Below are 21502 nucleotides of genomic sequence, written 5' to 3'. Positions count from 1 at the left end.
ATCTCTAAGCTCTTAATTAATTTTAACAATCTTCCTTCATAGTTTGAACTTGTTAGTTTGTAAGAGTAGAATACATCTGGATGCACTTAACAGTTCTCCTCCTTTAGGACACCAAAAATATAATAAAACAACCTACCCAATTTTTGTTCTATTATCTTGAGACTTTCCTCTTGTTTGGCAAGTTCCTGTTTCTTCTTTTGCATTTCTGGAGTGTTAAGTGACTGCAAATGTAAATCAAGGTCCTTATTCACATTATCAAGTTTCACCACTGCTGCACGGTATTGCTGAAGAAGATCTAATTGAAGAATGAAATAATAAAACACAAAACAGTAAATAAGTGGTCATTTTGAGTTAGAAGGCTACCAGACAATGTATAAGATTCACAAGAAGACATATCTTTCAGAAAGCACTACTTAAAAAAACGACCCAAACTTATAGTGGACCAGTAGCTGTTCTTAAAAGGACTGTAAAGACAGACTGATTTCTCTTTTCTTTTTGAGCCCGTATCTTAGATCACAGTAAAGTACCAAGCGAACTCCGAAAATGACGTGGCAAAGAGGTATTTCTTTACACATCTTGTCCCTTGTGTGCTCCAAACTGAATTTTCTACCTTTGATGCCATTAAGTGTGCTTGTAGTATGTTTCACTTTCAGTGCTACAAAGCTGAAGCTTGTATTACTGAGTTGAATTCTAGTCCACCTTGTGGAACAAGAGAACATTTACTGAGTTTCACTTTGTCCCACCTATGGAAATTTAAACAAGGAGACAGCAGTAGACTCAGCTAAACAAGGGCATATTTTGCTGACAAACTTTGTTCCTCTTTTAACATATGAGATAAAGATTTTTTCTCTGTCCAGGCACTGAATAAATACGTCAAGTAATAAAGAAAGGGTTAAAGCATGTTTAGCCCAGACTCATTCATTTTACTCTGTGGTGAATATGAAGTAGCTTGCACAAAGCTTAACTGAACACTAAATTACCCTACATTTGCCACAGGGTGAAAGCGTTCATATAGCTAGTTATTGCAGACTGACAAAAGGCACTGTAAATTCTTAATATGGTTTATTTTAGAAGTACCTTGTCCGTGTAATCACAGTTTAAGTAACTACTTTCCTTTTATGCTACAAACATAGAAGAAGAGCAAGTCACAACTAATGTTAAGGCTGAAATTCAGTTCAAAACAAGTCTTGTGTAACGAGGCGCTGTCCTTTATATGGAATTTCACTATTATTTTCCTTTAAATATCTAGTAACTATCCAAGTGAAATTAAAACATATGCCCTTTTCTTCTGCCATGGTTGTTCCTGTACTAAACTATAGAAAATTCCAATTTAATTCACCTTGGGTAATAATTGAGTTCAACAATTGAAAATGTATTGATAGACAAATATAAAGTGTGCTAAACCCAGCATATTTCTGTCTGTAGCTTAAATGCTTACTATGTTTTTCCTGCCTGTAATATACTTTTACTGAAATGCCTATGAAAGAACTTTTTAGTCTTTTTTTCTCCCTCACCTGGTCAATGTTAAGTAGCTTGCTCATATATAAGGCTACTTCAATAGGTACACATGTTCTCTCTCTCCCGTTCTCTTCCCACCCCACTCCATTGCACATTTCTAGGAATACTGTCATGGAAAAACTTCATGTCCTTTCTTTTGAAAATTAAGTATTTAAGAACAACCTTATTTGTGAGTAAGACTTTTCAATGTTTTACAAATCAGTCAGGTCAGCTGTTACATGTCAGAAGCTGCCATCTTTTAACTTCATTTATAACCTTTATTCTCAAAGGAAGAATCCAAGCACGTAATGAAATGTAAGTGATCCCACAGGAAATATAAGGTATCTTCTTGTTAGGGAAATAATGTAGATGATGTTGTGCATGACTCTGATGAGAACAGGAATTTTTCTACCACTGCTTCATAGAGTTACTTGCACAGTAAGAAATTCTAAATTGATGTATGGTGTTTCCAGAGGAGAAAGACCTGAAACTTCTGTTTTTCAAGGATGCTGGAATTCAATCAGCTCAAGCTTCTCATGCCTGCTGTTTGAACAATCACTACTGCTTATACTCTTTCTTTAATAAGACTAAGAAAAAGGGGGAATATCTCATGATTATTTTTTTTTCCAGGAAATTTAATAGCTATAAGCTTTTAAGAAAAGGGAAATTCATAAATAGGACATTGTACAGGTCATATTTCTTAAAATAACTTTATGCTAAATTGAAGTTTTCCTTTTTATATTACGTAAGAGAGTAACAAACATAGGCAAGCAATATAATTTTGGAAGTTCTGTGTTTTCATGACTTCATGAACCCACCTATCTGTCCAGAGAAAGTAGAGTAAAGTTTTGGCATGGGTGCTCCAAATACCATTCCTCTGAGTTTGTCCATTGGAGGAGCTTTATTCTGAAGGCCTCCAAATTTTCCATTGCTGCGAATCCTGTCTCCTTCCCTCGTCAGCAAAGTAGGGCAATGTGTAATTTTCACAACCTACAGAGGTATAAAAAGTGATACTGAATTAGTAAATCCATGGAAAAAAAAAAAAAAATCTAAGTTTTCAACAATGCTGTTGTGAAGCTTTCTATCTTTCAACTACGATGCAGTTTGTTCTCTAATGAGAACGTATTTTATGAAGTTACATTTCATGACTTTTGCTCTCAAGTAATACAATGCATATATTAAAATTAAACAGTACTGTTGATAATTACGAAGACTAGATTTTTCAGGGTTTTTTTGTGTCTTCAGATTTATCAGAACTCTGGAGGCAGAATTTAGATCTATACTGGGAAAAAGCTAATTATCAACATATACTATGAAGTAATGGCAATAAACATTAGTGTTGATAAAAAATGTGAGCTTTTTTTTTAAATGCACAAGATTTAAAGCATCTAAATGCCAAGGGATTTATTTCTTATAACATATTCAATAAAACTTCCATATAGTTGAAGAAATTTACCTGTGGTGGGTGACTGAAACAAATGGGGTGAAGACTAACCAAGTGAAATGACCCAGACCTCATTTTGGGAAATGACTACATATACAAACTCCTTTCCCTGAACAGACGCAGATGGTCAGTCTCCTGACACTGATTAACAACCGAGATCTGACTCTTCTGCCTCTTCTGTTTGATTTTGCAGCAAAAAATATATACTTTTTGATGAAAGAAGCACACACAGTCTTCACAGCTGAAAAATGGTAGCTATTTGTTCACGTGACGGACACTGAGATGGTTCACATGATGAAAATTAAAATATGAATGTCAATCATCTGTTTTTTACTATGACTATATCCATATTTCTGAGACACTCTTTGAAAACATTCGAGACAGTCCTTGTTCCCAGGTCACCAGCTAGCGGTAGCCAATAAAAAGGGAATGGAATCACAGAGTAAAAGAGCTGGTCAGGCCCAGAGCACAGAGCAGGAAACCTGTGTTGCACTGACTGTGAAAGAACGAAACAGGTAACCAATTTCTGATGGCACCAGAGGTTCCTTGTTAACTTGTAGTTCTCTTATGAACAACCCTGCAGTACAATTTCTTATACTTCTGGAGAGGGGAAAAAAAAAAAAGAATATCCAGCCCCAAGAGCTTAATGTTTAAGCAGTATGGTTTTACATTCTTATGCTGAATCATTACTTCAATTCTAGCAAACTCATAAGCTGAAACAGAAAGTGCCCAGTGTCAGGACTCCCTCAGAGACTCTTGCCTGCTAAAATATGTCCCATTAAACCTAAATAAAATGGGTCAGAAAAAGGTCTAGTAAGTTTCACATCAAGATTTTAGTGGATCTGAAATTTCATCATGTGCCTCCGACTCCTGTGTTTTATTATACATACACAGGGACTAGGAAAGTACTGGAGAATTTGCATTTAACACTAACTGCAAAACTAAAAATGTTTATCTTTAAAAACATGGTCCCATGCTTCATGGCAACATTCACATAATCGAATTTGTTGAATGGAGGTAATTTTGTCAGTGCCAAAAATAAAGATTTCATTCACTTAAGTGAATCAAGACTTACAGACAGGAAGCACACTTACAGCTAATGCAGCATTAAACTTAGCAATTATTCTAAGTTTGTAATGTATTAAATATGTAGCTATACAATATATTTGTTTTAAAAAATATCAAGAATAATTGAAACATACCTCTTTTCTGTAATGGTTGGCAGCATCCAAGTTATCTATAATGATAGTGTCACCCAAGAGCATCCCAAACACTGAAAAACGCAATTTTTTAAACCATGAAATTTCTCCGCAACAAAATAACTTGAGTTTTGAAAAATCAATTCTGAGGCTTCATTATTACAGCTTTTCAGATAAGTGGCAAGGGAAATGGCACGTGCATGATCTTTTTTCAATGAAATTTTATTCTGAGATTGCATATTTATCTCAATCTTCTGTTTCCATCAAAGAATTAATAAAGAAAAAAGTTTAGGATGTTTAATGGCCTTATGGCATAATCGACTGTATTTTCTACCAAAGTACTCTCTTGATATCTTATTTACATTTGTGAAGACACACATAGTAAAGTCCCAAGTTTTAGGAAATTACATAAATGATAATTTTTTTACGTCCTCCTTGAATGGTGTTCTTGGTTTCTTAATATGTTTCTTAATATTCAATGGGTTATCAAACGAAAAAAAAAAAACCCCAAAACCAACATTCCCAGGCTGATGATCCAACTGATTTTAAGACCTCTCTTCTCCTAATAAAAGACTGTTCTATACAAAATCTAACCTGATGTAGCCTTGCATGAGATATGCCAAGCAATGTGGTTTTTAAATTCCCCCGGAAAAGTAATAGCCTATCTGCTAATGAAGGACACAAAGAAGAATTTATAGTTAAAGTCTCTGACAATATCTAACTTTCTGAAAATAAACTGGACTAAAAATTATTTTTTATTAACTGCAGAGAGGAATATTTCAATACTGGGAAGTTGTGAAGTAAAAGGAAAAACTTATTGAACTAATTACAGATTCCAACTCTCTATGTAAAGGAGAAGGTCTACTTTATTTAAGAAAAGGAGGGTAGGAAAAGGTAAGTACTGCTGTGTTGTTAGAAAGAGCGAGAGGATGACGGTTCCCTAAACTGGAGTCTACATAAAAACTGAAAGCTTATTCTTACTGTAACTATTTAAGTATAACATACATAGTCATGTACAGTTCGGTCTGAGTGTACATAAATCTATGCATTACGCATTTTTGAGAGGAATAGGACTAGAAAAACAGCCTAACAAAAGCAGTAACTTCTGCAACATGAAAATATAAAACTAGTATGATTGTCAGTTTCTGCATACATGAGCTTGGGAATAAGATAATGCTGTAGTAATTTAAAACAGAAAAACCCTCTAGTATATTTAGCAGAGAAAATAAAATAAGACAGCAAGCAGAACACAGTGGTCACTGCTGAAATTTTCACAACTGTTGTTTGCAAGTACTTAACGCTAATGTCGTCCTCTTTTTTCCAGCAGACCTCAGAAGGAATGTACACTGCTATTTGCAAATGTCTCAATGAAGATTACTGAATGGATTATGATTTGTGATGTTTCTGTATTTCATTTATTAAAAAGAAAGAAGCTATGAACAATTTCTTTAATATCATTTACCTGTTTGACAATGCTCTACATTATCTGGAAATGTTAACAGATCTCTGGCAAATACAGGATTTCCAATAGGTCTGAAGTAGATTTTTCCATTTCTTAAGTGAGGTAAAGGCCTAGTTAAAGAAAGAGGAGAGTGAGGGAGAAGAGTGAGGGAGAAGAAAAGAAGAGAAAAAAGCAATTTGTCCTTATTTCATTATTTCTGACAGTCTAGTCAGAAATCTCAAACTTAATTGAATGCATCTTAACACTTGCACATTAAGTGCTAAATGATCCCAACATTATCTGGAATGCCAGTTATATTAAAGATGCTTTGGTGAAACACTAATTTGTAATGAGACATATATCCAACAAATTCATATGACTAATTTTGCGGACAAGTTTTAATACACTATTCTATAAAAACTGAGATTTTGGACCTTATAAATACATCTGCACATCAGATCTTTTCTAAAATGCATTCTTTATGATATTAGCAGTCATCTTCATAAGAAAATTATTTTCAGGCACAGAATTGCTGTATTTTCCTTTATCTTCCAGGAAACCAAAACAGCAGAACGAATTTCTATTACTACAGATGATTTTACAGAATGTACTCTGGAATTGGATTTTTTAAAAAGTTAGAATTTGATTTGAAGCAGTAGAATTATTAAAAAAAAGTTCCTGCTCTAGAAAACATGTAGAAATGAAGAAAACAAAAAAAGGCAGATTGTCTTCTCTTTTTAAGAGAAACACCCTATTAAATAAAGAACAACACACAGTTAAAGATATAAAGCTAGGATTTCAGCTAACATTTCAAATGACATTACTGTTGCTATAATTATGAAGCCAGAAATTTTTTACTTCAAATATTTAATGGGAGTCAAGTTTAAAAAAAGAAATCAGACCAAAAAAAAAGTTGAAGAAGTATGTAATGCAAATGCAGAAGTTTCATTATCTTTTCTCTACCTGTTCCAATCAGGAAGTGTCTTCTTGTAAATAGAATCAAGGGGTAACACTTGTTGTCGACCTTGAGTTTCATCAAAAATAGAACGAGCCGCTTCAGTAGTCAGTGTGACTACACAGTCCATGTCGCTTGCCAAATGCCAAGAGATAACTTTTGCTGCTTCGTTATCCTCAATTTGTGCTAGATGTGCAATCTGTACCACAGAAGTTAGAGCAGTCAAAATAGAAGCCAAGACCACCGCCCCTTTTCATACTAATCACAATCATCCTGCAACACCAATCAGACATTTAATTCCCCTGTTGATGGCTCTGTTAGAAGAGCTGGTCATCTTATCAGTTGAGAACGGTATCTTCTTTTTAATTCTCCTAAAAAATTACTTGCATATTTGGTTGGCTAATTTTTCATCACTACCACTTCCTGGAACCAACAAAACTCATTTGAAGGCGCTCTGAGAGAAAACTCACCTTGCCTAAAATATCCTGGTTGCCTTTTGGATAGTTTGGGAGCGTACAAGTTCGCCTTGGCTGTTTTATTATTCCTTCTTGATCCAACATCTTTTGTTTTATAAGAGAATCCACATACTGAAGCTGAGAATTAAAATTCAAAGTTAGCAAGCACTTGAAGCTTCTAAGCCGAGCTGCAGAAGTAGTTACTTTACCTGTTGTCAATCAAGTTCCTAACAAAAAACATTCAATAATCTGAAACAGACTCTTAATACATAGGGGAATACTGCATATAATCTCAGAGGAGAGCAAAAGGAGGGGCACTGCAATTATGATTATGAACTTTTTTATTACTACTTTTTTTTTTTTTTTTAAAGACTTTCAGGGAGCTTTCAAGCTACCAGAGCTTGATTAAAGCCAAAACTGAAGAAAGTTTAAACCAGTAGGAAAAGGCAACCACAAATGTACAAGAAGAAACCCTTTTAGAAGGGGACTATGTCCAGGCCTGAAAAATTTAGCCAGCAGGGGGAACTTGGGTATCATGACTGCAGAATGTGTATAATTTAATTTTACTGATTTATGATTAATGACTGTAACACTTGTTTTTACTTGATCTAAAGATAACTGATAATTTACATTCCCCCCCCATGTTAGTAGTAGTTTCAAAATTTTCTTTAACAAGTTTCTTTAAAATATAATCGGATCTTTATGGGAAATTAGCAATGGGGTACATTGCCCTGAATCTTTCAAACTTACTTTTACGTCAACTTTGGCAGTAACATATGAAATTCACTAATTCTCTGAAAAGAAGTGTTTTCCTTTGGTCTACTTATGCCAGAATACATCCAATGTATACTGATCAGCCTGCAAAAACCCATTATTAAAACTAGCAGTACCAGTAACACAACTGGTAACCTTAGCAGAAAGGCAAAACCAAGATCAGGATATGAAAGAGAAGTTTTTCTTATTTCTCTAGCAGTTTTTTTAAGAGATAGTCACACTAGCAGAACAATAAAAAAATTTTAAGTTTGACTTTGATCCACAAATTTTCCTCATGGTTTAAATTTTCAGGGTTTCGGTAACAGATGCTTGTGTATATACCAGTGTGATTCAATAATATTATATAATGATATCAATTTCATATTAAGATTACATTTATTTTTAAGATGTTATGGAGTTTAGTAAGAAATAAGCCATACTGTGTTTGCCTGTGGTAATTCAATTTGGTGTTTTTTCAGTTCACTCTTCAGGTGAGTTTCTCTTGTTTCAGCTTCTTTAACCTGACCTGAAACCAATAAAATCAACAGCGAGTAAGGAAATGTTAAAAAGCCGCAGAACATTTCTTACAACTTTTCAGAATCATGCCACCCACAGCTGATGGTATCTACTTCTCAATTTCAGCACAGAACATCAGGATTTGTCCACATAGATCTTGTAATTTGTCCAGCTTCTAAGCAATTTCAGCAGCTGCCATCTCCTTCGGCTTCAGAAAGCAATGGGGCTAGTCCTTGGATCAGTCTGAAAATGTAAGCTCTTTTTTCTTTTCATCCTCAATTTTATCTTTCCAAATGGTTCTCCCACAGGCAAAATGGCAAGAGGAAAGGGAAGAGTGGTAGCTGGCACTACTCTCTTTTGTCTCTTATATGGGATACCACTTTCAGGACACTATTTCCTCAACTCTCATATCTGAACTGAAGCAATTTTGAAAACAAATGAGTAAACAGGTGAGTTGCTTCCCACTCTCTCTATTCAAACAGGTTTATATTTGGAAATGTTATTTAAGCATAAACTATAATGTTGTGCTCTAACTTACTCTCTAGAGATGTGCAAAAGTCTGCAAATATGAAGCAAAACTTTTTGCCTTTCACACTGGAATTCAGAAGTTTGCATCCATAATGGAAACATGCAGTAAGCAAGTAACAGAAACATAGCCCTGTTCTAAAATTACAAGAAACAGTAGCATCTTCTAATTCCAGCATGCTTTATTTACATTTAGTGATTACTTAAAATAAAAATTCAAAATGCACCTATTAAAACAAACCACCTGATCAACAGACAGGATGATTCAAACAAAAAAATAATGCACAGAAAACATTTCCTTCATCTCTCCCCCATTCCCATAAACAACTCCCCTCACACTGCTCTGCTGTTTAACAGACTTTATAAAGAATTACATTTGCTGAAGAACAAACAATGAATAGCTAACTACACAATACTTTTGAATAATGTACGTAGGGTCAAATGTAGGGGGAAAAAGTAACATTTTGAAAATGTAAGACTAACTTTTTGAAAGAGGATTATCTATAGTTCATTCCCTAAAGTAGATTTTAGGCAACTGCTGAATTTCCAGGTGGATGAGGATTCACACATCCATTGCAAAGATGGGAGTGCAAGGCAGTCATGGAAAAAAAAAGAATCAGACCACCAACTTCAATGTTTTATTCCTCCTTTTGACAGTTCTGACATAAGACATTCTACCTCAAATCAAGACCCTTTATAGAAGTAGGTCCATCCAAATAACTAGATGATTCCCTGCCTATGCAAAGATATATTCCCTTCCACTCCCCTCTAATTACCGTATCTCATGATTTCAATACCGATTTTTCTTCCCCTCTCTATATTCTCAAAATTATTGAAGGAAAAAAAGTTTAATTCCCAGGGAATTTATTTATATATTTGATTGAACTTACATTTCATTTCAGTTACAAGCTGATTAGTAGTATCAAGCCAATTTCTGTAAACACCGATGGAGTGAGATAATTGGTCTCTCTCCCTTGTAAGTGCTGCCATCTGTTGCTGCTTCTTGAAGTCTACAGAAATAAATATATATATTTTTAGAAGAAAATACAGTAACATACTTAGTTGGTTTAAACATCAGTAAAAATCTATTAAGCTATTACACCGTTCTGAAGAAGTATTATGGACCTAAAAATAGTTGGTTCTAAGGAAAAGCAAGCATTTTAGAGTAATTGAAACATACCATTGTAAAACATAAATGACAGACGGTACGGTTCCAAAGGTTTTTTCAAAGCTGGCAGATCTGGCTCAAATACAAGAATATATTCAGTGCTATCTCTTCCAGGACTGTTTTCAGCCAGCACTAGATTCTAATAGAACAAACATACATACATAAGTTTATGTTCACGCTTGAAGTAATACACAAAATAAACATTCTTCAAATACTAAATCTTAGAAAGTTACATAACACATGATGTCTATACAATATTACTATAGTTTTAAGCATTGGCTTGGAAATGCCTTTTATACCTAATAAAAAGAAGCAAAATACAAAGATTTAGCAGTAACTATTTTATTATTTAAGAATTAAGATTGTCATTTTACCTGTTTAAAGAGTCTTATTTTTTGCTACATATTTAAGAGACATATGCTCAGAAAAATTATCTGCACTGTCCCATAAGCAAGATTTCCTTGGATGTACTTCATTCAGCATGTGAACAAATGCAAACGGAACATTGAAAAGAAAGACCCAATGCATAAACACAGAGAAAGAAAAACAAACTATTCCCAGTGCTGAGTTAAAGTTACTGCTGTTACCATGGAAGCAGACAGCAGGTCCCAAATGAATGAACAATATATATCCAAACACTAACATGAACATCCCATTTCTTATCAATTCCTTATTGAAAAAGACAACCTAAATCCTTCACCTTTCTTTACGAACACAGGAAATATTACAAAACCATAAAGAAAGGTAAACAGAAATAAAATTAGTATAGGTAAGATCTACATGTGCTGTTACTTTGGGAAAGGTATCATGCATAAAATGAATAATGCTTATAATAAAACTCATACTGTTTCCACCTTTAACATGTAGAAATTGCTACTCAACTGGCCAAATCAAGAGAGAGGTGGTTGCAGCCTAAAAGAAGAGATAGATATATAACCTTCAAAGATAGTCTTCACGGCTTTCAAAATATTGCAGCTACGTATTTAATCAGAATTCTGTAGTGGAAATATCTTTTCCTTAGAAAATTGACACTAATAAAAATCTAAACATTTTCCTTCATTAAACAAGTTTAGTATTCCTGAACCTCAGTGTAAGGGTAAACATGTCAGATTATCAGCTCCGTTACATTGATGCTAATTGCACATGATTATATTTATAAACAAGATGGAACAATTTCAAGATATTTGAAAAAACACTAGTGTGTCCCCTCCCCATTACTAGTCATATGAAAAGTACATTGCATCACAACCAACAAATCCTTTCCACATGAGTTCTGTGAATTGTCTAAAGTCAGAGAACTCAGTATAAGCTAGACAACTGAAAACTGCCTGACGAGGGGAAGAGAGATGGGATTCACTGAAAGGGAATTAGTCCCAATAGAAGACTAGGGAACGCAATTGGCTGTCAAAAGCAGTAGGATCTCATCACATCACAGTAATGAGAAAGCAGAAGAATGCAAACCCCACCCACTGAACAAATCAGGAATATATAAGCAGAAAGAAAAAGCATCTTCTTACAAAAAAAAAATTCCAAAACAAGCCAAACAAACAAACAAAAAAACAACCCAAACATGCCCCCTTCCCCCCTCCCCCCCCATTACGTAGGTTGTTAGCTTAGTCACTGAAGCAAGACTGGAGTATTTAGGTCACAATGGCTCAACAGCAGGTTACTAGTACATGGAGATAAAAAAAATTGTTATTTCTGCATCGGTGAGGAGGCTGAGAAATTATCCAGTAATTTTATCTGAACTGTCAGAGTCCACTCTGTGGGGTTATTATTCCCCTTAACAGTATGAAGTTTTAAACTTCTGTTGAAATTTCTACCACAGGTGTAAATGCCAGATTTGTGGAGAAAAGTGCTACTTTAGTAGACTAGTGGTTATAGCTGACCCCTTACCTATACTTTTGCACTTTTTCCCACCCCACCTGCCCGAGAAAAACGTGTTCACAAACCACTTAATTTATTACTCCTGAAACATGGTTGGAGAAGACGAGAAACTCGAGTGCACCATAGATCAAGTAGTATATTAATTTTATCTGATACTTCTATTCAGTCCATGCGTTTTATTTTTCTAGCTTTTCATACCGATTTTGTCACTCTTCCTTATGGATCAGAGTAGACGAGAGTTTGACAGATTATTCAGTGAAAAGTGTTTGCCCATGTTAACTGGATGTTTCTGTCCTTGACTGTTATTGACAGAATTATTTATGCTGTGTCATTAAGTTTCATCTATGTAGTTCCATAAAAGCAGCTGATGTACTGAATAAAAAATATTATGAAGAAGTTTGTATGTAGGATCTGTAGATTTTGGTGATTCTACTGGGGTTTTATTGTGGTGATTTCCAAGATGTACCTGGGAGATTTTGTATTTGTTTCTAAGGCAGTGGTGCCTCCACCTGGCACACACTGATGCTCGTCTGCTGGGAAGCTGCTTCCAATGAACGAGTTAGAAGAGGCGGCTGAGAAAATGTCTTTAAAAAGTTGGATCCTCCTTCAGTACACCTTCTAACTGTTTGAAGATTTCCATAGATTTCAGGCTAGCAAAACATGTGACAACCAGAGGAACCAAATGAAGTAGGGGTATACTTTTGCTCTGCAATTCTTATATGATACTTCAGCAACTTTAAAAAAAAAAAAGCTATATATACCTATTTCACCACATGAATAGTCCTATTGACCGCAGGCTTTTAAGAGAGATATTGTGATCATTCCACTCAGAACAAATGTGTGCCTCTACACTCAGCTGGGTTTTTTTTGGTGTGTTTTTAACAGTTTCTGGTTTTGTGCACGTGCATGTTTTAACTTGTCTTTTACATTATACTTTGTAACAACAGTTACAAATAGAATTCATAGGTTTTAAAAATTCAGTCTGTATTTGTTGAAGAAAAAGTGACTGCGATAATGTGACTACAATATGCAGTACTTTCAGAGGTATACATGATGCTACAGCCAGAGATTCAAACTGAAATAAGGCAAGCATTTTTAACAGTGAAGGGCACTAATGACTGAAATAAAGTGTAAAAAGAAGTGGTAGTTTTATCTTTAATTCTTCAAATGAGGATAGAATGCCTTTCTGCAAAGTATATATGAGCCCAGTTACCTTGACAAAATGTAAAGAGAACCTGGTAAAATTTAATTACATATATATGAAGAGGTCAGACTAAATGATCTTAAGATATTACAGCCAGATAGTATGATAAATAAAAATGTAAAATACTGCTAATATTAATGGTTTAACTACAAATTGGTGAAGTGTTATTTACATGTGAAATGCAAATGAGGAAAAGACTTATCCTGGATCCCCCTGTATGTCCCAGTCCCTGAGTTTTTGAATGTACTTGTAAACTTCCCTCTTGGCAAGGATAACCAGTTTCAAAACCGAGAAGAAACAATTTATCTACTTATCAGTAAGGGAAGATTACAATATATGCTAACCCTCCACAAGCCACAACGAGGTGTAAGATCAACTTTGAAACTGTAGGAAAATAGGCCTCATTAGATCCATTGTTCATGGAGCTAACTGTGTGTTTCAGTCACACTTACAATTTCAGCTGATCCTCTGTCAAATGGAAACTCAATTGTACTGACTTTCCCCTGAAACTGTGGGATCTCTATATCATCTTCATTGGGGCTCTTAATTTTTGCTATTATTCTGCCAACTAGATCAATTCCAGTGTGGTTGTTGTATTCATCCTGTAAGTAAAAAAGAAATGTTAGTTTGGAACATGAATTAAGTAATCCATTTATATACTGCATTGCGTTTACATGGCAAGGTGCTGGCAGTGGGGGGGCTGCAGGGTGGCCTCTGTGAGGAGAGGCCAGGGCTGCCCCATGCCGGACACAGCCGATGCCAGCCAGCTCCAACAAACCCACCCCAGGGCACAGCCGAGCCCCTCAGCCAAACTGGTGGTTCCTCTGGGAAAATATATTTAAGAAAGGGCAAAAACGCACAGGCAGAGGAGAAGGGAGGAAAAAAAAAAGAGAAACAGCAGAGGGAACACCAAGGTGAGAGAAGGAGGGTGGGGGAAGCGCTCCAGGCGCCAGAGCAGAGAGTCCCTTGCAGCCCATGGGGAGATCATGGTGGGGCAGGTATTTCCCTGCAGCCCATGAAGGACCATGGTGGAACAGATATCCACGTGGCAGCCCGTGGAGGACCCCACGCCGCAGCAGGTGGATATTTCCTGAAGGACTGCAGCCTGTGGAGAGGGATCATGCTGGAGCAGTTCATGAAGGGCTACAGCCCACAGAGGGACCCACACTAGAGCAGGGAAACTGTGCGGAGGAAGGAGCAGCAGAGAGGAGCTGTTAAGGACTGACTGTGACCTCCGTTCCCCATCCCCCTGCGCTGCTTGGGGAAGGGTAGAGAAGTCTGCAGCAAAGCTGAGGCTGGGAAAGGGTGGGGCGGAAGGTGTTGCTTTACTTTTTTTGTCTTTGTTTCTCAGTACTCAAATCTATTTTAATTGGCAATAAATTAAATTAATTTTCCACAAGTCAAGTCTGTTTTGCCCATGGCAGTAACTGCTAAGTGATCTCCCTGTATCGCTGTGAACGTTCAACGTTCAGGAAACCATACTTTTTGTAATACAAGATTTCTAAGAGAAACTGTCTCCTGGAAGAAAAATCATGAAGAGAAACATCTGCTGTATATATAAGTGTTTTCCCACTAGAATCTATTCTTGAAACATTTTTTTTGTGTGGCAACAAGAAACAGGTTTCAATTGAGATGCCTGACAGCAAGGACTGCACATTTTAGTTTTGGTCATCTGTATGTAAATAAAACAAGATGCACCTGTCATATACTGGAAATCACCGATTTACGTCTTTTTTTGTGAAGTTAATCTGCAAAGAGATAGCAGCAATGCCTTACAGGAAAATTCAACATATTTTTAGCAATCATATATTTCCCTAATTATGATTTTGTATTAAAGTATAGTTACCATTACATGGAGGTATAAATCCTTGACCAGTGTACGGCTAGTAAGAGTTCGAACATTGGAAACTGCTGGAGTAGCTGGTAAAGAATCAGGTAACAAGCGTACAGGTTCATTAGGTACAACATCAGCTACAATCTAGCAAAAAAAGAAGGAAGAATAAAATAAACTAAAATAAAATAGACTGATGCAATTCACCTGCACCCATGGGTTGCTCAAAAAGTATTGAAACAAATGCATGTGAAATTTACTGACAACCTTGAAATAAATTAGCATGACCATAGAACAGTTCTACTAGGTTGCAAATTATGCAGCTCTGTTATTCCACAAAATTTCTGCTTAGTTATAAAAACTAATGAAAACATATTTTGATAATCAACAGTTTGAAATCAGTAACTATCAAAACTAAAAATACAGTTTTTTGCAAAGCTTGCACATGAAAGTATTTACATTCCGAATCTACAAAGTATCATAGTACTTCTCCCAGATAATTCTGTAATACATGTTCTTGGTTACATATAATTAATTATAGATTCAAACCTGTTCACTGCTGAGCATATTTGTCATATCCATTGCAAAGGTAAACTGGATACAGTAAATGCCCACTCTCTCTGGAACCACTTTATCCCTAAATAAACCAAAAACAAAACCCAAGCAAAAGCGAGTCAATATTGAAGTGACAAGTATTTAAGTATGCAAGCACGCAAGCAATTCAAATTCTGAGTAGTACTCCAAACTAGTTAGAGAGTCCTGTTGAGGCATGACGTATTTTAGTACTCCTCCATAATACTCCTCCTTCAGCAAGAACGCCATGAAAGTTTCTCAAGAACTAGAATAAGGCTTTTGGAAGCTTATTCCTTGGATGAGGAAAGTCTCCTCCAAGAGTTTGTCTCTACCAGCTGATAGGAAGTTTGTCGTGGCCCTATTATTCAGAAATCTGTAAGTCTACCTCATTTCACTTTCCATTCATTGAATTTTCATAAAGCTACTGAAACAGAGCATAGAGATGTTTAGATCTGCAACAACAACAAATGCTCTCCAGATTTAATCATTTGGCTTGAATTTACATAAAATCTGAGTAGCTAATTCCTTCTCTTACTCAGAAAGTGTACAAAGTTGGGTAACTTGGACCAGTGGCCAAGGTTGAGTATAGTGAGAGAGAAAAGCGTTGTAACTCTACCTTACAGCGTTCCAGAGTGCAGACTACGGGCAAAGAACCCCTAACATCAAAAGATGAAGGGAAGACAGACGTGTCCACTTCTGCTGCTATAAACAGAACTTGACCTAGCAAAGAAGGCCACACAGCATCCAGAAGACTGCTGCAGTGTTTAACAATGGATAGCAGTGACTTATGAATGCTTAGAATCTTTTGAGGAGATGCAAACAGTCTCTAACCAAGATTCAGACACTTCTCTGAGAGGATGGCTTGTGGCACTCTTGAATTGGTTAGGTTAATGAGATTTTTGTTTTCAACATACAGCATTTTATCTGTCTTGTCAATAACATTAAGCAATTTCTTCCCTCTTATTTTGTTTGGGAAGGAGTAAGATGCAAGATTTCCTGGAATGCTTAACTTGTAAAAAACAAAATCCCCAAGCTTTACCTATTTCTAGAATGGGCCATGATTTTTCCTTTTTGTATTTCATATAGAGTAGGAACAATTCTACCTTCTTTTCTCCATTTTATCTAGGTTAAGATGTAAATTAGCATCTGCCTTGTCAGGATGCATTAAAAGACTGAGTTGTAAATAATCTGCTAGGATCTCATGGCTGAACACCATCTAACCAGACATATGCTTTAGAAAAAGAAGAAATTGCACAATTGTTATGAAAGTTGTAAGACTGCGTAATAGCATCCATGTTACTGATTGGTGTTAAATAGATGAAAACCATCTGTGACTGTGCCAAGGACAGGAAAACTTGAGAGAAACCAGGTGGTAGACAGTGATGGCACAGACACTGGCAGCAATGAGTAATACGTACTTTCCTACAAGGGCTGCTAATGGGTAGTCTCTACCTACTGTCTGTTCTTTCAAATTTTTCAATAGGGTTGGGAATTTTAATTCTGGACGTTTGTGGACAACTAGTAAACTACAGGTACTAATGTTAAGATTTTCATAATTCCATATTCAACTCTGTATAGGTTAGTTTATATTACGCTGGCCACCGTAGTACTTTTCACAGGAGAACATTTATTAGCATGACTACACATTGGCACATTCATTCTAGTTTTCTTTTTCTGGAGGTACAAATACACGATGCAGAGTGCCTTGTTTTGATAATGTTTTCGGGAGTTCTTATGTTTTAAATACACCTATAACCAGGAATTTCTCAGAACGACCAAGGTCACAGAAATGCACCTCATACTTGGTGCAAGTCTACAGTGATCCTTGGTTTCTGGAGGAGTTCATTCCATAACCTTGGACTAGCCACACAGAAAGCTCTGCTCTGTTAAAAGCAAAACTGCACCTTTATTTGGGAGTCTCCTTGTGCTGTAGTTGCCAAACTCAGCCTTAGAAGGCTTTGGAACCTTGAGTGCCTTCAAGGTAAAGACAGATCTCAGTAATGATACAAAAAGCCACGCTTAAATAGCTTTTTCAATCAGTTGTAATCTCTTAAATGAAAAAGCGTTCATATACAAATACATTACATTGCTGTACACCGTCTGAGAAGTTAAAAGACTGAATAAACAAAGGTCTCATCAACTGCCTTCCCAGATGGGATAGTTTCTTGGCTGGATATGACAGAGGGAATTACAGATGGGGTACATTTGCATTGCGTATCAAGCTGGGTCAGAACCTGGATTTGAGTCTCAGCTAATTTGCTCCCCAGGAAAAAACGTGTTGAAGACTTAATGCTACATCAAGGTCTTGAAAGCACATAGATTCGCAAGGATTACAAATTGGATGCCTGGCTTCCTGAACTCTGTTATACACCCTGAAAGGGAGGAGAGCCACAGCTGAGAGGCAAGTTAGGAAACTTCCTATCACCTGTTAAAGTGCTGCCACTCAGATGCTCCTGGAATCTTGACATAGCTGAGCTGCAGCAGCCTCTGTTCCTCTGATGCAGGAACCAGGATCAGCTGTGCAACAGTGGTACCTGCTGCATTAAGGTGATCCTAAAGTCTACTTTCTAAAAGCAGAAGGAAAGCCTGCTCCTAAGAGGCAAGAGCTAGAATCAACAGCCAGTACCACAACTATTTAACTGACCCCATAGCACGCCTGCCAGGAATAGATGTAGAAAGAATGTGGCAGTCAGGCACCAGCTTATGATGGACTCTAGTTCTGCTGCCTGTCATCTAAGACACCATCTCTGAATAAGTAACCCAAGGAAAGACCACTAAACTGACAGGGCCAAGGTCATGGTTCAGGATTAACACACAGATACAGAAGGTACTAAATCACAGTTAAGTTCACTTTGTCCAGCCTGCAATTCTACAGCAGTTGAACGTAACATTGGAAAGAATTAAGGAATGTTACTAGACAAGTGACAAGCAGATGATGTAGTCCCTTTATTGCTAGCATTTCTCATCATGTATTCTAATATATTATCTTAGACTCCTTTCTTCTACTCTCAGATTAAACAAACGTCAAATCTATCCAGGGAAGAATTCAATCCTCATGTTCATTGCATCTTGCTAATATCTTTTACCATTTCATAGCACTGTATCATACTAATTGAGTGGTTAAACATTGGAACAGGCTGCCCAGGGAAGTGGTTGAGTCACCATCCCTGGAGGTATTTAAAAAACGGGTAGATGAGGCGCTTAGGGACATGGTTTAGTGGGCATGGTGTTGTTGGGTTGACGGTTGGACTCGATGATCTTGGAGGTCTCTTCCAACCTTAATGATTCTATGATTCTATGATTCTAATTCTGTAACAGATTATTATCAAAACTCAAAACTCTTGTTTCTATTTTAAACTACTGATGCAACTTACTGTACAAAATACATAATTATAAAATAAATGCTGCTATACCTGAAGTAAAAGAAGCCATCTTCCTTATCATCCTTCACTTTACTACAGCTAAATGTTGTAACCTGAAAAGATGCAAAAAATTTAATGCAATATACTGAAAGTTAAAGTACCTTACTTGTAATATGCTATCAAGTCTTAATGATTTGCAGTACTGATAGCATACAGAAATTCAACGAGATCACCTATAATTTAGAAGCTAGCTTCATATTCTTAATTCTTGGAGTCTTTTCTTGGCAAAATTCAGGGTGGCAACTTTTAATAGTCTCCCTGCTATTAGTTAAGTTCTGCAGAGCAGTAGCATTTTTGTCCTTACTATAGTCTTGACATTTGAACACTCTGACAACTTGTAACAGGACAGATATTGATAAACAAATATGGTTGATATATAATACTTGTTATTTAAAATCTAGAACAGGATATTGATCCAAGTTAAATGAAGGAAAGTTTCTACTGCAAATATGTTTGTCCTATGCTGGCATTTTGATATCCATTTTGAAAATGCATTTGGGTGACTTACATCAATTGCTGGCCTAGTTCCGCTGCTCTGTGCTTCCCACATTTTCATAGAAATCCGTGCTGGATTAATATTTTTAATAATGTTGTCATCTTCAGAAAGAACACTAACCACAAAATCTGTAGAATGAAAGACAACATTTTTTCAAGATCATTTTTATTGAGAATTAAGATGATCAAACTCCATGAATTTCTGTGTCTCCCTCATACCTAGAGGAAAACCACAGAAAACCCACATTCCAAACAGAACCCAAACAACAAAAAAATTAAAAACAGATATGAAAAACCTTCTCTCCCTAGCCCTGTAATTAGACCAGGTAGAAAAAAAAAACACCTACTTTATCCAATGACTGCTGAAAAATCCCCCTCAAATTTCAAGTCTGCCTTTCTCAGATTATCATTCTTATCAAAATAGCAAGCCAGTCTTCTTCTTGCTTTCAGGAAAGAACAATCATTAGCTACTTAAGTAGCTGATTCCTTCCTTCAAGGACAGGAAATCCAGATCTCCCTCTTCTTGCACAAGTGCTTTAGCCGTTGAACTACCAGATAGAAAGGTGCAGTACTTGGAAAGAGACTGTACCAACACCACTACCATTTTCCCCATCTATTAGCCACACTGTAATAAAAAGGAGGACTTGGGCTATGAATCTGAAGCTGAGTTTGGCTACTTCTTACAGACTAATATCACATACTTAAATCTATTAGAAGTAGGATATAGGGACACATTTCACTCCTCCATTTACTGTTGACTGGTCCTGCAGTCAAAATACTTGCCATTTTATATCCCGATCTGAAAAATGTTTAGCTTTTCCTATATATTCCACAGAAAGTTTAGTGGTCTGAAGGAAATGGAATCCAAACCAGAATAAAGCTACCCTTCTTCTAGTTGAAGGGTACTGTGAACTAAGCACTTTGACACTATGGTTACATGTGGATTTCAAGCATGTAATTGAAGATGCACTGCTCACGTAGAACTGAATTTTGTACTTTAAGGAAGGACTGTGCTTTGATGTGTATGAAAAATTCAGGCATGACTTCCTCCAAGATTACAGTGTCTGCCCTAAGGTGTACCTGAGTTCACTAGTAAATCCAATAATTAGGGTGTTAATTAAATACAAGGCTGTTAATAAGGAATTTAATATCTAATTTTATATAAAAATGTAATGTCATATATACTATGCTGAGGAAGCTGTTTAATTCTCTTCCTCTCTCAAAACCTGGTTGATCTATACTACGCACTACATTGGAAAAAGGTCTGTTTGGCAGGGGGGCTGGAACTAGATGATCTTTAAAGGTCCCTTCCAACCCAAACCACTGTGTGGTTCTAAGGTTCTATAATATGCTTCCTCTAGGCAAAACTAAAATACCTTGTGAATTTAGTCATGTTCTTAACACTGTATGAAGTATTTTAAAGAACAAAAACCTCTTTCCGTAAAAATGCTGGCTCATCAAATCATGACAGTATAATTATTATCTTTGAATATGAACCTTCATTGGTCAAGAAACAAGCCCCCACACCACAGACCTCACATTTGCGGGAGGTATTCTGCTTCTCAACTCCTAGAGCTACAAATAAATCCTTTTTATTCTAAATTTTGAATAGATGTTGCGGGTATTTCATACAGGCTTGGGATACAACAAATGGATTTGTATGGAGCAGATTTTCTGATTTTTTTGTCACCTTTAAGAGATGTTTATCATCTGGGAATCTAGAAGTATTTACAAAGGAGCACAGAGAACAGGTGGGGAAAATTCAGATGCTTGTGCTGAAATCACACTGTGAAACAGCAACAGAACTGAAAACACTCCTTAGATAGAAATGTTTTTTGGTTTTAAGACCACCTAAAGGCAAAGGAAAGACTGAAGTATAGGAAGGACAGCGTCCTGTAACAGCTTACTTTGAGAGCCTTTGGTTAAGGAACTTGCCAGAAGCTCTCTAAGAAACCAAGTACTCTATATCAGCAGGGTCACTCACATTCACACGGTTGTCAACTCCTTCAAACACATTTGCAAGGCACCACTTCCCTGTACAAAAGTCATGTAGTTCCAACCTGTTCCCATTTCTACATTTATCTATGTACCGACTTAATTATATTCTTCATATTCCTTCTAACAACTGCCCAATACG

At 36.3% G+C, this 21502-nt stretch overlaps 1 protein-coding gene across 1 annotated transcript in view; it reads right to left on the bottom strand.

Moving 5' to 3' along the window:
• SMCHD1 (structural maintenance of chromosomes flexible hinge domain containing 1) overlaps window positions 1-21502 on the bottom strand; it is a 79940-nt gene that overhangs the window by 2189 nt on the left and 56249 nt on the right. The window contains 14 exon segments of the mRNA XM_009324992.1: window positions 137-295; window positions 2316-2487; window positions 4144-4214; window positions 5603-5712; window positions 6545-6735; window positions 7007-7129; window positions 8185-8270; window positions 9676-9795; window positions 9966-10092; window positions 13497-13646; window positions 14891-15022; window positions 15425-15512; window positions 18862-18923; window positions 19379-19494. Of these exon segments, the coding sequence (XP_009323267.1) occupies window positions 137-295; window positions 2316-2487; window positions 4144-4214; window positions 5603-5712; window positions 6545-6735; window positions 7007-7129; window positions 8185-8270; window positions 9676-9795; window positions 9966-10092; window positions 13497-13646; window positions 14891-15022; window positions 15425-15512; window positions 18862-18923; window positions 19379-19494 (1707 nt within the window).

This window comes from Pygoscelis adeliae, unplaced genomic scaffold (genome assembly GCF_000699105.1).
Source record: "Pygoscelis adeliae isolate BGI_AS28 unplaced genomic scaffold, ASM69910v1 Scaffold260, whole genome shotgun sequence".
Taxonomy (NCBI): domain Eukaryota; kingdom Metazoa; phylum Chordata; class Aves; order Sphenisciformes; family Spheniscidae; genus Pygoscelis; species Pygoscelis adeliae.
The sequence above is the reverse complement of the archived record's forward strand: the minus strand, read 5'-3'. Positions and strand labels throughout refer to the sequence as shown.